Source organism: Ipomoea triloba, chromosome 7, assembly GCF_003576645.1.
Source record: "Ipomoea triloba cultivar NCNSP0323 chromosome 7, ASM357664v1".
NCBI lineage: Eukaryota > Viridiplantae > Streptophyta > Magnoliopsida > Solanales > Convolvulaceae > Ipomoea > Ipomoea triloba.
Window position 1 is genome coordinate 1,286,026 of NC_044922.1, and position 19,036 is coordinate 1,305,061.

Here is a 19,036-nt window from a genome sequence, read left to right on the forward strand (position 1 = left end):
CTAAGACTTTAATTTGCATTAATTATAAACAAATACTTCAAAATATATTTTTAAAAAAATATTTTTTTTTGAGTACTACTGACTCTATATTACAATGTAGTATCTGTTCATAGCTACTTTCTCATCCTACTAAGCCCAAAGAGTCTCTCCACTGAGCCTCAAACCCACCTTTCCACGTGGGAGTGTAAACCGGATGTCACTAGACCAACATAATATTTTAAAAATGTATAAATCTTATAAGGTGGCGGCGTGGAGGGGCGGCACCGAGTGGGAGAGTGGCCGGCGGCAGCCGCGGCGACGCAACGACCGAAGAAAATGAAAAGAGGTGGGGCTACTCGTACGTGAATAACGTGTTGGACGGGAAGTAAGAAAGCAAGAATTGAACCACATAGTGGAAGACTTGGAATTTGGTGGTCAAGACTGGAATTTGGATGGATAATGTTTTGAAATTATGTTATATTTTAGAATTAATAGTGTATTAGTATATAAATTAAAAAAAATGCGACGAAATCGTGATGGAATATTTGTGGCAAAACTTGTGATGAAAAATAATTTCGTTGTTCGTTTGCGACGGAATATTTGTTGCAAAAATTGTAACGGGAAATAATTCTTTTTGTTGCCAAATCGTGACGGAAAGGTTCCGTCGCAATTGGCGACCGAATTATTTCGTCGCAATATTTCGCTACGGAATTATTCCGTCGTAATATTCCGCTACGGAATTATCATGTTAAGAAGCTTGTTGAGGACTTGTAGGAAGGAAGGAATCATGGTTTCTTCACACTCATCATATTAGCATGTATAGAGGGGTAGTCTAGTCCTTTCCATACCATAGGTAGTTGCAACCACCTTTACCGCCATTATCACCCTCTATATATACCTTGTATCTTGATTCTGTTGAATAAGATTTTCACTTTCCATCATTCTGTTTTCTTCCATAACCAACCAATGTTACAGACTTACTTTCATTGAGCTTTTCATTTGCTCTCACGATATGGTATCAGAGCAGAGAAGGGCTAGCTACGCCGCTGCTGTGTCTGGAGAGTCCAGCCACCAGTCACGAGCATCAACTCCGGTGAATCAGTTGCCGATCCGCACCGGCAATCCGCAGAGGAACGCCGTTCCACACAGGAACAATAGCGATGAAGACGTCGAAAATCCACTACATCTGAACAGCAACGAAAGCTCGAACGCCATTCTTGTGTCTCCTCCACTCGCCGGCAGCAGTAATTACGGCACATGGAGCATTGCGATGCGCGTTGCGCTCGAAGTAAAAAACAAGTGGGGGATTGTGAATGGAAGCATCACCGAGCCGGAGATGTCACATAGCCAATATCCGGCGTGGAGAAGATGCAATCTCATGATCTGCTCCTGGATTTGCAGATCCGTGAATCCTTCGATCGTTCAAAGTATCATGCACATGGAGGAGGCCACACGTGTCTGGAACGATTTAAGAAAGAGGTTCGAGCAGCGCGATCCACACAGAATTTCTATTCTTCAGCGAGAGATCTACGATCTAAAGCAAGGTAATCTCTCGGTCAATGAATACTATACAAGATGCTGTGGTTTATGGGAACAAATGAATGAGATGAGGCCTTTACCTATCTGTAAATGTCAACCAAAGTGTCCCTGTAACTTGATTGATGAGATCAGTAATGAAAGAGAGACAGATCAGATTATCCGCTTTCTCCAAGGATTAAGCGATGAATACAACACATTGAAATCAAACATATTAGTTCTCGATCCACTGCCTGACATTCACAGAGTATATGTCATGACGGAGAAATTTGAAAGACAGCTGCAGATTGTAAGTCCGAGTGGACTGGAAATCGCTCACGCAAATGCAACTCATGTGAGCCAACCAGTGAACCTGACCACTAATGAAGATCTTGCTGCTGCAGTCCATTACCTCAATAGCCGAAAGAACTTCAATAATACTGGAAACAGAGTTGCTAAGTGCACTTATTGTGGAATGAATGGCCATACAGTGGAGAAATGCTACAAAAAGCATGGCTATCCACCTGGATGGGTGCAAGGTTTCAAATCGAAGGGAAGACAACCTACACCAGCATCCACAAGTGCCAATGATCATCAACTGTCCAGTGATCAGGTGCAGCAGCTTCTCTCCCTTTTGCACAACCAAGGAGGACACAGTCAGAAACCTACCTCAGCTGTTGTCTCCCTTATACCTACTTTCCATGAAGAAGTCCATCCAAATGAAGGCAAGTGTTCTTTTAATAATCAGATTAATTCAATAGCTTTGGAACACTCTACATGGATTCTAGATTCAGGTGCTACTGACCATATTGCTTGTTCTTTGGATTTCTTTGATGATTATCGTATGGTTAGAGGGGCTGTTGTTAACCTACCTAATGGCAGTTGCATTGAAGTGAAACACGTGGGAAGTATAAAGTTGAATGATGAATTATGGCTGAGAAACGTTCTGAATATTCCAAGCTTTCAATTCAATATCGTTTCTGTCACTAAATTGCCCAAGTATTCCCCTTATGAATTGATATTTGAATCTGATCAGTGCACACTCCGAGAGAAAGATGGGAAGATGATTGGTTTTGCTAAGGAACAACGAGGACTATACCTGCTGCACAATCCACCTGGAGTCCGTATGGCAGACCATGATCACTTTGCTATGCAGTGCAGTCTTGAAATCTAGCATAACAGATTGGGACATTTTCCTGTAAATAGAATGCGGCACTTACACAATCTGTCTGATATTCCTTTGAATAATAATAAAGCTGTAGCATGTGATGTGTGTCACTATGCCAAACACAAGAGATCTCCTTTCCCTTTGAGCAATTCTTTTACTAAAGCTTGTTTTAAACTGTTGCATGTTGATATTTGGGGACCTTTCATGGTCAAGTCTCTGGGAGGTGAACGATACTTTCTCACCATAGTCGACGATTATTCAAGATTTACATGGCTTCATTTAATGAAGAACAAATCTGATACTCAGCAGCTGCTTAAGAACTTCCACAACTGTGTACACACTCAATTCAATACAAAAATAAAAGTCTTACGAAGTGATAATGGGGGAGAGTTCAATATGGTTCAATTCTTTGAAGAACACGGCATTATCCATCAACGATCTTGTGTGAATACACCCCAACAGAATGCCGTGGTTGAACGCAAACATCAACACATCCTTAATGTTGCTAGGGCTCTTCGGTTTCAAGCCAATCTCCCTTTAGAGTTCTGGGGACAGTGTGTTCTGTATGCAGCATTCTTGATTAACCGGCTTCCATCTCCTGTAATTGAGTGGCATAGTCCATATCAAAGGTTATACAAAGCAGAGCCAGATTTGAGCATTCTAAGAGTTTTCGGGTGTCTATGTTTTGCCTCTACTCTCCCTCACTCACGGCACAAGTTGGCAGCTCGAGGCAGGAAAGGTATTCTTCTTGGTATTCCTGCTAACACGAAAGGGTATTTGATATATGATGTTAATGACAGGTCCATCTTTATCTCTCGAGACGTGAAATTCTATGAGAATCAATTCTTTTTCAAGGCTGAGCTCTCATCCAAGAAGTCATCTTTGCCTGAGCCTTCACTGCCTATTATCCCTACAGTGGAGAATGAGGAATTCTATTTCCAGACTGCTCCTATGGCAAGTACTCCAAGCCGTGACATAGCACCATCAGCGATAGTGCCACTGGAAGTTGATGCTCCTATCAGTGACACACCACACAATGATGAAGCCCACTCACAATCTGCATGCAATGATCCCCTCAATCTTCATGCAAATGTGGTGGATGATAGGGAACACACTCCTCCCATAGTCCCTCTTCGAAGGTCCAATAGACAGAGACACACCCCAAGCAAGCTACATGACTATTACTGTGATAATGTCATTCAAAGCAAAACATCACCACATGCCCTCTCCAAAGTCATATCATATGATAGCCTCACACCAACTCACAAAATGATGGCCATGGCAGTCAGCTCCATTGATGATCCCAGGACTTATAACCAAGCAGTCAAGTATGAATGTTGGAAAGAGGCTATGCAGGCAGAAATTAAAGCTTTACAGGAGAACAATACCTGGGAGCTCACTGACTTACCTCCGGGGAAAACTCCCATAGGTTGCAAGTGGGTGTACAAAACTAAGCTCAAAGCGGATGGATCAATCGAAAGGTGCAAAGCACGGCTCGTTGCTAAAGGTTTCACACAACAGTTTGGGGTGGATTATCTCGAAACATTTTCGCCAGTGGCTAGATTGACTACTATTCGAACACTCTTAAGTGTTGCAGCATCTAAGTGTTGGCATATTCATCAATTGGATGTCAACAACGCTTTCTTACATGGTGATTTGAACGAAGAAGTGTATATGAATCTCCCCCAGGGCTTCCAGAGCCAACGACAAAATCAAGTCTGCAGATTATTACGGTCCTTATATGGCCTCAAACAGGCAAGTAGACAGTGGAACTCAAAATTGAACTCTGCCTTGATTCAGGTTGGCTTTACTCAGTCCAATTCTGATCCATCGTTATTCACTCGAGGGGCTGATGACAAATTCATCGCACTATTAGTTTATGTGGACGATATCATAGTGGCCAGTCCAGAATTAAAACAGATTCAAGAGTTGAAGCAGTTCATGGATAACACTTTCAAAATCAAAGACCTGGGCAACTTGAGCTACTTCCTGGGTATTGAAGCTCAGTATTCTACACAAGGACTAAACATTTGTCAGCGTAAGTACGCTTTAGAGATCCTTAGTGAGACCGGTTTTCTTGAATGCAAACCTGCAAGGACTCCCATGGCTCCAGATTCCAAACTTGTTCATGGTGAAGGCTTGCCAGTTAATGATCCCAGCAGTTATAGACGATTGGTCGGGCGGTTGCTATATCTCACAGCCACTAGACCCGACATCGCCTACGTCGTTCAACAACTGAGCCAGTTTGTTGATGCTCCCACCGATCACCATCTATCAGCAGCTCATAGGGTTCTCAGATACATCAAATCCTCACCTGGCCAAGGTCTGTTTTATCCATGCAAAACAGATTTACATCTCAAGGTATTCTCAGACTCAGATTGGGCTACATGTTCTGAGTCACGCAAATCCATCACTGGATTTTGCGTCTTCTTGGGCTCAGCATTGATCGCATGGCGTTCCAAAAAGCAAGCCACAGTGTCAAAATCGTCATCCAAAGCGGAATATCGTGCCATGGCCTCAGCAGTCTGTGAAGTTCAGTGGCTAACTTACCCTCTTCACGACCTGCAGATTACGCCTAACAAGCCAGCCACCCTATTCTGTGATAACAAGTCGGCAGTTGCAATAGCTGAGAATCACGTTTTTCATGAACGTACGAAACATATTGAAATTGATTGCCACATTGTACGTGAAAAACTTTCTCAAGGTTTGATCAAGCTTCTTTCGGTGTCATCTTCAAACCAAGTGGCCGACGGATTTACTAAACCTCTACCGACTCCAGCTTTTCAGAATTTCAAGTCTAAGCTGAGCACGCAAGACCTGCATACTCCAGCTTACGGGGGGGTATTAGCATGTATAGAGGGGTAGTCTAGTCCTTTCCATACCATAGGCAGTTGCAACCACCTTTACCGCCATTATCACCCTCTATATATACCTTGTATCTTGATTCTGTTGAATAAGATTTTCACTTTCCATCATTCTGTTTTCTTCCATAACCAACCAATGTTACAGACTTACTTTCATTGAGCTTTTCATTTGCTCTCACGATACATCAGCCTCTAAGTTATCTGAGGTTTCATAGCTTTTCAAGATCTTTAAGCAATCCAATGTTGAAAAGCTTTCCAGCAACTTGGACAGTTTTCCCAGTATTCTTCATCTCCATCTTCAAAATCGGGCTTTCTTGTGCTTCTACATCGCCATCAGATCGAAAACATATGAAAGATGTTGACAGAGAATTACATAGGATAAAACTAGCTTAGCTTCTTGCATAAGAATAATAAAACATGTCTTGAAAGAAAACATTTGGAGATGTATATAGATGTATATAGTTTTGGAATTCTTTTGTTGGAAATGTTCACTGCAGGGAGACCCACGGAAGGTTTTTGGTGACAAGACCCTGGAGATATCAAAAGTGAGAATGCTGACATGAGTAACTAAAAATCCTGTAAAAAACACGATCGCCTGCCCAGTGGAAGGTTTTCTGCGTTCAGTCAATCAGATAATTTATTCAGTAATGAATGTAGCCTCTGTAAGTAAGTACGTTGCAACAGCATTGCCAGATCAAGTGATGAACATTGTAGATCCATTGCTTCTAGCATACCAATATAGAAAGCAAGAATGGATCGGATAAATTGTTTGAGGATGATGGAAGATTGGTGAAAATTAAGGAGAACAAGATACACAGTTTCTTCCTCTCCATTTTTAAAACCGGGCTTTCTTGTGCTTCTACATCGCCATCAGATCGAAAACATATGAAAGATGTTGCCAGGGAGTTACATAGGATAAAAAAGCTTCTTGCATAAGAATAAGAAAACATGTCTTGAAAGAAATATCTTCACATGTGAACTTGGAATTAATTTAAGGTAAATTCAATTCGTTGCCTTATTAGCCAAATTATATGTCTCTAAATTTGTATTAATAGTGTACTTTCCAAGGACTCGTCTTTTGCTATATGATTGGTGATAAGTGCCAATTTGTCTTAATTTTAAACTTCAAACCACCACCGGTAAATTCCAGTAAATTCAGAAGGGAGTGACTAATGAAACCACCACAAGTAAATTCCACTAATTTGGTGTCACCCCTTACTATACCATTATTGTAAGGGTATAGGTTCGAGATCGACAGAAAGATCAAGCTAGGTAGCATATCGGTTTTTCCTTTCCTTTATATTAAAAGTGGTAAAAATTTAAAGTCGAGGGGCTATTAGTGAAGCAAAGATAGTGAAAGACTATATAGGTGGAAATGTCACAAAATTTCGAGAACCAAAAGTTGAAAAAAACTCTTTTTGGTTGGGTTAACAAGTACTTGTTTTTTGGCTACTTGCAGGTTGAGGCAGTCCTTAGCTACCTCAGACAAGATAGTGAGAAGGTAAGTGGTTAAGCTCTCAAAGTATACTTCATACTGAATGTGATGACAACTTTACTGAAATATGATAAGGATTGTATTTATGTTAGATCACAATATATGTTTGCTTATTTTTATACAAAGAAGACCTTTTTGATATTGTGTAATTCCCTTATCACTTCATTCATATGCAATCCATTGGTGATGTTGAAGCATAAGTGAGCCCAATTTTGAAGATGGAGACAAAGAAGTTGCGGGTTTTGCTCTCTTCAATTTCTACCAAATTTCCATCACTCTCCATCTCTTTGTCCGATCCGGTCTTATTCCACTATTGCTTTCTAGGCATGCTAGAAGCAATGGATCAACCATCTTCATAACTTGCTATTAATTATTAATATAGTAGGCATAGTCTTTCGAATCAGAAAATGATAAGTGGGCTACAAGAGAGAAAAATTTATGTCGTGTGTTTTAATTTTATAGGAGGAAGAAGAAAAGAAAGGAATAAAAATTGGGACCCATATTTTTTGTGTAATGAGTTTGTCACACAAGATGATTTTAGTGCAGTTTTATTTTCTTATAAACTTATGTTAGGTTAATTAGTTGACTAATTGTGCATATCATACCTTAGGATCGTTTATTCGTGTTACGTCAATTTAAGAGAAATAGTTATACTCTAATTAATGTACAAAATTTCAACCAAATCACAACATTTAATATAACAACATAGATAATACTTGGAGCTTAGCTAGCTTGTCCCCATCATACAACAAAATCCAAGAAAAGTTTAAATCAAAATTCAAGAAATTTAGAGCAACATGTATTTGGCAAATTGGAAAGCAACTTTTCTTAATTTCTACCCATGGAGATATTGTATGTCACAAGACATGTTTGCTTAATTTTATGCAAAGAAAACCCTCTTAATCTTGTGTAATTCCTTGCTCACTTCATTCATATGCATGCGATCCATTGGTGACCTTGAAGCACAAGTAAGTCCAATTTTAAAGATGGAGATGAAGAAGTTATGCACCTTGCTCTCTTCAATTTCCACCAAATTGCCATCATTCTCCAACTCTTCATTTTGTCTTATTCCAATGTTGCTTTCTAGGCATGCTAGAAGCAATGGGTCAACAATTTGCATTACTTGTTCCGATAGTGCTGCCACAACATACCCATAGAGACTCTCACATCCACCATTCATGAATAAAGCATCTATGGGTCTTTTAGCTGTGAACATTTCTAACAATAAGATTCCAAAGCTATACACATCTCCAAAAGTTGATGCCCTTGCTCCTATCCCGTACTCTAAATCCAAATTATTTGTTAAAACAAACAAAGCAAATGACAAAATAAAAATTAATAGATCATTTTAATATTTGGGAAAGAACTTCTTCAACATAAGATATGATTTATGAATATGACTTTTTTCTCTTAAACTAGCTAGATATGGAAACACGTGGTAAAGTTTGATGACAATATTCTTACCTGGTGAAACATAACCAATTGACCCCTTTAATCCAATGGTACTAGTTTGTTCACCAATTGGATCTCCAATTGTAGCAGGTGAATAAAGTCTTGATATACCAAAGTCTCCAACATGAGCAGTTAAGTCTTTGTCAAGCAGAATGTTACTTGGCTTTAGATCACAATGAACAACCTTCGGTTCACAATCATCATGGAGATAATGCAATGCACAAGCTACATCAATTGCAATGTTTAACCTTTGAAAAGCACTTAGAACTGTTGTCCTTGTATTAGATGAATGTGAATGCAACCACATATCCAAATCCCCATTTTCCATGAACTCATAAACCAAAGCTTTGAATTCATTACCTGCAAAATCACAACTCGAACAGCAAGTCAAAATTGGAACAAGATTTCGGTGGCGTATGTTCCTCAACACTTTACATTCTGCAAGAAAGCTCTTTGTAGCTCCATTTTTTAAAAGGTCAAGTACCTTCACCGCAATAGTTTGTTCTCCTCCACCTTGCTCAAATTTTCCTTTGTAAACAGAGCCAAAACTTCCCGAACCAATCAAATTTGTCTCAGAGAAACCATCAGTAGCTTGATGCAGGTCTCTATAAGGTATTTTGGAAAGCTTTTCAACTTTGGATGGCTTAGCTAATTCCACCATTTTTTGTTTCTTCCAACACAATGTTAGAAAAGCAATGAATGATGCAAACACTAGAGCCGAGCAGATACATGTGAAGATAACAATCATAAGCTTTAAATGCTTTCTTTGTTTTGTTTTCTTCACAAGACATGGAGGCAACTTTAGCTTAGGTATACCACCGCATAACTTTTTATTTCCAAGTAATGATACATTTGTGGCCACTGCAAACACTCCAATTGTTGGTACCTCCCCCTCTAGATCGTTGAAAGAAAGGTTCAAATATTGCAAGAGAGGGAGCTTTTGGAGGTCTCTAGGTATCTCTCCAGTCAACTTATTGTTTGAGATATCCAAATGCGTAATGCTTTTTAAGGAAACCAAAGAAGGCGGGACTTTACCTTCAAAGAGATTATCATGCATATCAAGATATTCAAGGCTCAAACAATCTCCAATTGTATCTGGAATTTTGCCCGACAATTTGTTCCCAGAGATGTTTAAGGCATTTAGTGTTTTTAATTTGCCAACGGCGGGAGATAACGGACCAGTGAATGAATTATGGGAAAGGTCAAGGGACTTAGACAAAGATGGCAAATTAAAAACTTGTTGAGGAATGGTGCCATCTAGTTTGTTATTGTGCATGCACCATTCATTCAAATTACTGAAGTTTTCCACATTTGAGGGTATATTGCCATAAAAATTGTTGGTATCCAAATTAAGTGTAGCTAGAGAAGTAAGGTTATAAAGAGTGAGTGGCATTTTTCCAGATAATTGATTTTCAAAAAGACTTAAAACTTGTAGTTTATACAATTCACCTATCTCACTAGGAATAATACCGGATAATAGATTGACTCCTGCCCCGAAAGCGATCAAGTTAACTAGATTTTTTATTCCTCCAGATATGGTACCAAATATCTTATTTTCTCCAAGTAATAGGAACTGGAGTTTGGATGAGAGGTTAGCTATGGTGGTTGGCAATTTACCTTCAAGTCTATTTTTATAAACGGAGAACCCCTTTAAATTACTACAATTGGTTAGAGATGTTATAAAAGCCAAGTCATTGAGGGGATCATTGCTACCAAGAAAATTGTACATAAGGTGCAAAAATATAAGATCTTTTAACCTTCCAATATTATCTGGAATTTTACCTACAAGACGATTTTTTGATACCTCAAAAATTTGAAGCTTAGAGGCATTGGGAAATGAAACAGGGAGGGTTCCATGAAATTTGTTGCCACTAAAATAAAAGCATTCCAAGTTTGGCATGGTGTGTCCCATGTAGCTTGGAATGGTCCCTTCAAGTGAGTTTGAAGTTACTGAAAAAAATTGTATAGAAGTCATATTGAAGAAAGAAGGAGATAGTGTACCAGTGAAATTGTTGCCAGCAAGTGAAAGGAAATATAAACCCCAACACCGCGTAATCTCATGCGGAATACGTCCCTTCATACGATTCCACTCCAAACCCAAAGCTCGAAGGGAAGACAAATTCCCAAAAGTGGGAGGAATTCCACCTGTCAATCTATTTCTACCCAGAAATAGTTCCCTAAGGTGTACGCAGCTGCTGAGATTAAGCTTAGCCACTTCTCCCGTCAGTGCATTCACAGACAGGTTGAGATATCTTAGTCGAAACAAACCACCAATCTCTCCTGGGATTTCACCGTACAACTTATTGCTATTGAGATCAAGAACCCTAAGGAAAGTGAGGTTTCCAATATGAGGAGATATGGTTCCCACTAACCCCATCTCAGGAAGCTCCAAACCCACAACTCGTGGGTGTCTATGGCCACAGCTCACTCCTTGCCAATCACAATGGTGCACAGAGTCATTCCAGGAGTTAAGAAGTATTCCATTGGGATTATCAGAAATCCGGTGTTTAAACTCTAAAAGAGCAATTCTATCGGTTTCATTTGATGAGTAGAAAGTAGGTGATGATGCAAAGGAGGAAGTGGGAATAAGGGTAACACTACATATTAAGCAAAACACAAGAAGATGGAGAGAACAAAGAGCAGCTGATGAGAAATAAAAGAATGAGAGGGTTTTCTCATGCCTCATATTCTTCATCAAATCCATCTCTCATCTACATACAATTCAAAAAGATGGATTATTCATTATTTAATTAGATAAACATACAAGAGAGTGGTGTATATATAGAAATGTTAAGTCAAGAATTGAATCTGATATGTAAATAATAGCCTTACCAAATTGACTTTTGCTTAAATTTTGGTACAATTAATATATATACATTATTGACAACTGTCCCCATTGTGGCCCAGCCACTATTCTATGCACCACGGTATAATAAATTGAGTTTGAAACTTTATTATATTTTATGATTTAACAATAAAATTTCTACCAACATAATAAGGGCATACAAGTTGCTATACATATGGGATGCATAAAGGTCATCTTTGAATGTGATTCTAAAGAGATTGTGGAGGATATTAGTAGGAGCAACATATCAAACACTATAGTTCATAACATCTTTAGAGCCTGCAAGAATGAACTGTGCAGACTCGAGTCATGGCAGGTGGCCTGGATGGCACGGGAACAAAATAATACTGCTGACAAACTGGCTGCTCTATCTAGCAAATTTCACAAAAGTCTTGTTTGGTAAATAGTGGATCTGCCAAGATTTTAGCGGATCCGTCAATTTTGACGTTTTGACTTAGTCCGCCAACTCTACCCGAGGTGCATTTTAGGTGAAGTTTAACCATTAGGAGGTAATCCGGTTTAGATTGTCAATAGCTGACTGGTTACTAAGAAAATTAATAGATATTTCTTATAAAGAGTTGAACTTAGAATATTGTGATTATCAAACTAATTGTTCGACCAACTTGGTTGGAGTTGCCTCTATAGAGTACGACTTGATATTTTTGGTGAGATGTCCCATGTTGTGTATAGAGTGGTTCTCCTCCCCTTATATTTTGTCATCAATATTAATAGAAAAACGTCCGTTCTACGTTTTGTATCGTGTGATTCTCCACTCATTCCGTTTAATTACTCCTTTTGAGTTCTCAAAGTCCTCGTCTTGTTATTTTCAAGCTAAGTTATTGCCTAGGCCAGTAGGCCCGGCCCCCATATGTTTGAAAAGTCAATAGCATTATTAACAATTAATTATAATTAGGATAAGAATGCTAGCTCAAAATTGAATTGGTCATCACGCTATGACGGACTTACTACAATTCCGTTTCTAAGTCTGATTGTTCATAGTGGTATTCCACCTCTTCGCTCTATTTTTGTAATGTGTAGTCTTCGTACCTTTATTAAGTTATGGTTATTTTTCAAAAAAAAAAAAAAGTACAAGAGTACTCTACATTATAAATATACAAGAGATAATACTTGATAGAGCCTGGGTCAGAAGTCAAGGTGCTTGGAAGGTGAATAAAATTTGGGTCAATTAATACAATCAATTTTTGCGAGTTGGCCATGGGGGACCGTAACAGTTATGCCATGGACCCGGTGGGGGGAGAAAAATCAAAAGCATTATGTTATCTTCAATTAATTCAGGCTTAAAAATTAACTTAATAAAGTCAAGTTGATTGGGTTAACAAAATAATTACGCATTAAATAAAAATAAATTCTTCAATTCTTCATCGTTCTTGCTCAAAAAAGGCTAAATCACTCGCCCCAAGGCTCACAACCCGGTCCAATAGAAAAAATCTTCATTTTGCTTAAGAAATATAATAGAAAATTGAAAAGAAAGAAAGAAAGAATGATAATGTGAGTATGGTAGTAATTTTACATGTGTAAAACAACAAACAAACAAAAAATGGAGAATATTCTATGCTTTCTATATATTTTCTTGTTTTTAGTATTTCCTTCTTTAAAACAAAAAACCTTCATTCTTTGTTTTTTATTCTCTATTTTTTTTTGTTGATAAAACATATTTACTAACATTCATTTTGTAAATTTATGAAGTAATATTTTTTCACATTATAATAACATTGTAAATTTAGGATTTTAGTTTAGATAATATGAATAATTCTTTTTACCTAATATTTAAAATATTTTTAGATTTGTTCGTTTTAATGAAACATATAAATAATTTTACTTTCAAGTATAATATATGCAAAATTTGTACTTGCAAAACTGTGAAATTTAATATATGAACCAAACTTATGTTAGAATATAACATAACTAAAAATATGCAACTCAATAATTAATTGAGTTTACCCAAAATCTAAAAATCAGTTAAGATTTCAAGTATTACATTTTTTTTCAAAAGTATTACTCCGTATATTTTCCCTTATAAGTAACGGGCACTTGTCAACATTACTTATTATGGAAAATCCGAAAATAATATAATGTTTTTTCTCTTATAAATAACAAAAATTGTATTCATAATTAGTATTATATTTGAGCATATAAGTATGATATTTGCATGTTGCTTCAATCCGACCAGACCCATCGAATAACGATATGTGAAGACGGTCTCACACAAGTGTGACCCGTATAGTATTACCCTTTGGAATCAGCTGTACTTTTTGGTTTTTTCATCACTTATCTGTTTCAAAGAGTCAATACTGCCTTCACTAGGGATTGAACCCATGACCTCAACTCCCATTTGAGAGAATCATTTCGTCCCACTAGACCACACGTTATTGGCACAAAATTAACAACTTAGCTTGCTGCTAATTAAAATGGACTCCGTCAAGGCGTCAACCATTATTTTTTTTTTTAATATAGTGCGTTTTTAACAAGCTGATAATACTTTAGTGGCCTAAGTTGTTATATAATTCATGCTCACATGGTACGAATTTGTTGCAGTAAACATATTTTTTTGAGTGATTAGGAAACTCTTAATCACTCCACACTATTGTATAATATCTTGAAAAAAAGTAAACTCTACTAAGAAAACTTTGTGTAATAAATTGAATCGAGAGAGAGTTTTGGGCAAAAAAAAAAATCTCTTTAATTTGAGTATTAGTTGATTTCAAATTATAGGATTCCGAGGAGCTAGAAGCTTAAAAAAACGGCCTTGTATAAAAATAAGCAAGCATGCCTTGAGACACGGAGGAACTAGAAGCTTAAAAAAATGCATAGACCAGAGTTGCATTTAACATTCTTGGTTTAAGCTGATCAGTTATGAACAACTTAAGTTAATTTATCATAGTAAAGAGCAAGAAGCTTAAAAAATGCAGATAATTCTTTACTATTGGAGATGTATTACTATTGAAGATGTAATTTTTCTATATTTTTCAATAGCATATTGTACTTTACTTTAGTGAGGTTAATCTAGGTTTAGACTAAATGACCCACAGTTTGAGTCTTACTAGCATGGTTCACATATATAAGAATTGATCATCCACTTTGACTATTATATGCATACTTGCATTTAGCAAATCGCTGAGTGTGACATTATAGAGAAAAATGTCTCTTAAAGAGTTCTGAAGATGGAGACCACGGTCCATAGTAAAATTTTTCCGTGCTCAATTCATGGACGGATAGTTAACCAGTTTTAGAAACCAACAAAATGATAACTTTTTATACAAACTTCAAACCAAATTACAACACATAATATAAGAACATGTATAGAAAATGTTTGCAGCTTGTTCCCATCATACAACAAAAGAATAATCCAAGAAAAATTTTATATCAAATGAAACTTAGAGCAACATATATTAGGCAAATTCAAAATCAAGCTTTTCTCAATTGCTAGCTAGAGGGAGATATTGTATGTCACAAGACATGTTTGCTTAATTTTATGCAAAGAAAGCCTTCTTAATCTTCTGTAATTCCCTGCTCACTTCATCCATATGAATGCGATCCACTGGTGATCTTGAAGCACAAGTGAGCCCAATTTTGAAGATGGAGAGGAAGAAGCTATGCACCTTGCTTTCTTCAATTTCCACCAAATTGCCATCATTCTCCAACTCTACATCCCGTGTTATTCCATGACTGCTTTCTAGGCATGCTGATAGCAAAGGGTCTACTATCTCTATCACTTGCCCAGGCAACGCCATCTCCACATACTCACAAAGACTGCTACAGTCATCATTGAATAAATCATCTGTGGGCCTTTTAGCTGTGAACATTTCTAACAAAAGGATTCCAAAGCTATATACATCTCCAAAATTTGATGCCTTTGCTCCTGTCCCATACTCTATCAAAATTATTTGCAAAGACAAACAAAACAAATGAAAAAAAATTAATAGAGCCTTTTAAATACATAGCTTAGCTTGGGAAAGAACTTTTTCAACATAAGATATAATATATGAATATGACTTTTTCTCTTAAGCTAGTTAGTTATGGAAACAAGTGGTAAAGTTTTATGACAATATTCTTACCTGGTGGAACATAACCAATTGACCCCTTAAATCCAATGGTACTACTTTGTTCACCAATTGGATCTCCAATTGTGCGTGAATAAAGTCTTGATATACCAAAGTCTCCAACATGAGCAGTTAAGTCTTTGTCAAGCAGAATGTTACTTGGCTTTAGATCACAGTGAATAACTGTCGGTTCACAATCATCATGGAGATAATGCAATGCAGAAGCTACATCAATTGCAATATTTAACCTTTGAAGAACACTTAGAACTGCTGTCCTTGCATTAGATGAATGTGTATGCAACCACATATCCAAATCCCCATTTTCCATGAACTCATAAACCAAAGCTTTGAATTCATTACCTGCAAAATCGCAACTCGAGCAGCAAGTCAAAATTGGAACAAGATTTCGGTGGCGTATGTTCCTCAACACTTTACATTCTGCAAGAAAGCTCTTTATAGCTCCACTTTTTAAAAGGTCAAGTACCTTCACCGCAATTGTTTGTTCTCCTCCACCTTGCTCATATCTTCCTCTGTAAACTGAGCCAAAACTTCCTGAACCAATCAAATTTGTCTCAGAGAAACCATCAGTAGCTTGATGCAGGTCTCTATAAGGGATTTTGGAAAGCTTTTCAACTGTGGATGGCTTAGCTAACTCCACCCTTTTTTGGTTCCTCCAACACAATGTTAGAAAAGCAATGAATGATGCAAACACCAAAGCCGAGCAAATACATGTGAAGATAACAATCATAAGCTTTAAACGCTTTTTGTGTTTTGTTTTCTTCACAGGACATGGAGGCAGCTTTAGCTCAGGTATACCACCGCATAGCTTTTTGTTTCCAAGCAATGATACATTGGTTACCATTGCAAACACTCCAACTGTTGGTACATCCCCCTCTAGATCATTAAATGAAAGGTTCAAATATTGCAAGAGAGGGAGCTTTTGGAGGTCTCTAGGTATCTCTCCAGTCAACTTATTATTTGAGATATCCAAATGCGTAATGCTTTTTAAGGAAATCAAAGAAGGTGGGACTTTACCTTCAAAGAGATTATCATGCATATCAAGATATCCAAGGCTCAAACAATCTCCAATTGTATCTGGAATTTTGCCCGACAATTTGTTTCCAGAGATGTCTAAAGCACTTAGTGTTTTCAATTTGCCCACGGCGGGAGATAACGGGCCAGTGAATGAATTACTTGAAAGGTCAAGGTACTTAGACAAAGATGGCAAATTAAAAACTTGTTGAGGAACGGTGCCATCTAGTTTGTTATTGTTCATGTACAATTCATTCAAATTCCTGAAGTTTTCCACATTTGAGGGTATATTGCCATCAAAATTGTTGTTATCCAAAACAAGTAAAGCTAGAGAAGTAAGGTTATAAAGAGTGATTGGCATTTTTCCAGATAATTGGTTTCGATCAAGACCCAAACCTTGTAGTTTATGCATTTCACCTATCTCACTAGGAATAACACCTGATAATAGATTGCCACTTATAGAAAAACCGATCAAGCTAACTAGATTTTTTATTGCTCCGGGTATTGTACCAAATATCTTATTATCTCCTAGATATAGGTAATGGAGTTTGGATGAGTGGTTAGCTATGGTGTTTGGCAATTTACCTTCAAATCTATTTTGTGAAATGGAAAATATATTTAAATTACTACAATTGGACAGAGATGTTATAAAAGCCAAGTCATTGATGGGATCATTGCTACCAAGAAGATTGTACCCAAGATTCAAAATTAGAAGATCTTTTAACATTCCAATATTATCCGGAACTTTACCTACAAGATGGTTTCCTGATACATCAATAGCTTGAAGCTTAGAGGCGTTGGGAAATGAAATAGGGATAGTTCCATGCAATTGGTTAATGTCAAAATAAAAGCCTTCCAAGTTTGGCATGGTGGTTCCTATGTCGCTAGGAATGGTCCCTTCAAGTGAGTTTACGGATATTGAAAAAAATTGTATAGAAGTCATATTGAAGAAAGAAGGAGATAGTGTACCAGTGAAATTGTTGGCACCAAGTGTAAGGATATTTAAACCCCAACACCGCGTAATCTCATGCGGAATAGGTCCCTTCAAATGATTCATCTCCAAGCCCAACTCTCGAAGTGAAGACAAATTCCCAAAAGTGGGAGGAATTCCACCTGTCAAACTGTTAGTACCCAGAATTAGGCCTTGTAGCTTCTTCAAATTAGCTAGGACTGCAGGGAGCTTCCCTTGGAGGCCATTTATAGCAAAATGGAGTTCCCTAAGTTGTAGGCAGTTGCTGAAATTAAGCATAGCCAGTTCTCCCGTCAGTGCATTCACGGACAGGTTGAGAGATCTTAGTCGAAATAAACCACCAATCTCTCCTGGAATTTCACCGTACAAATTATTGTCACTGAGATCAAGAAGCCTGAGGAAAGTGAGATTTCCAATATGAGGAGATATGGTTCCCACCAACCCCTTTTTAGGAAGCCTCAACACCACAACTCGTGGGTGTCGACGACCACACCTCACTCCTTGCCAACTACAATGGTGCACAGAATTATTCCAGGAGTTAAGAAGTAGTCGATTGGGATCATCAGAAATGCGGTGTTTAAACTCTAAAAGAGCAAGTCTATCGGTTTCATTTGATGATGCAAAGGAGGAAGTGGGAATAAGCGTAACACTACATATTAAGCAAAACAGAAGATGATGGAGAGTAGAAAGAGCAGGTGATGATGAGGATGAGAAATAAAAGAATGAGAGGGTTTTGTGATGCCTCATCTTCTCTCAGAGAAACAAGAGAGTGATGTGTGTTTTTCTCACAGTACAAGGTGTATATTATATTGTTTATATAGAGAAATTAAATGCTAAGTCAAGAATCTGACATGCGTGTTAATTGGATGGTAAGTTGAAAACCGGATCGGAGGAGGCAAATACGATACGCTTCCCGGTCCATACTCCATCACAGATCCTTATGGTTTTTCTTCGTCAACCAATCTCTCTGCACCACAATAAATTGAGTTTGATATTTTATTAACTTTCCTTATTTAATAACAAAATTTAGATAATATAAATTAGATGATGCATGCATGCTAATCAAAAGGGACTCCGTGTTTGACAAGTTGAATACTGTTTTGTTGTCCATACGCCATGACAGATGTAATGGAACGAATCAGTCACATACTAATTGTCATATCAAGCACTAGTAACCATTGCATGTCCAGATCCAAATTTATTTCTTTATATTTTTTAATATATGGCTGCATGCTAGACTCACATCTTCAATCTGCTTGCCCAGTACATGATTCATCTTCGTCAACTCAATCTCTGCAACACAATAAGTTGGGTTTGCATATATATAGTTGATCACAATTCACATCTTCAACTATAATGATTTTTTTTTTCTATTTAGCCCTAAACGAATTTTTGTGCTTAATTAGGTCATCGACTTTGATAATTTTACTCATCAATTGAGTCATCTGTTAAGATAATTTGGAAATTTCACTTTTATTAATACCCAATTAATTTACTTCTCGATAATAGTAATTTTACAAAAGATAGTCTTCGATTATAGTTGTTTTACCTAATTTAGTCATCACCTATAGTGATTTTTCTCCCTTTAGTCCTTAATTCTAACCACCGAGAACTTAATTTGGTAAAATCATTGAAGTCAATAATGACCTAATTAA

At 37.4% G+C, this 19,036-nt stretch overlaps 1 protein-coding gene across 1 annotated transcript; it reads right to left on the minus strand.

Moving 5' to 3' along the window:
- Positions 1 to 7,693: 7,693 nt before the first annotated feature.
- On the minus strand, positions 7,694 to 18,137 carry LOC116025395. The gene is made up of 4 exons (XM_031266616.1): positions 15,395 to 18,137; positions 14,813 to 15,210; positions 8,486 to 11,162; positions 7,694 to 8,305 (listed from the first exon to the last, which is right to left on the minus strand). Exons 1-4 carry the CDS (start codon positions 18,126 to 18,128, stop codon positions 7,902 to 7,904), a joined length of 6,213 nt encoding a protein of 2,070 aa, XP_031122476.1. The 5' UTR covers positions 18,129 to 18,137; the 3' UTR covers positions 7,694 to 7,901.
- Between the last annotated feature and the right edge of the window lie 899 nt (positions 18,138 to 19,036).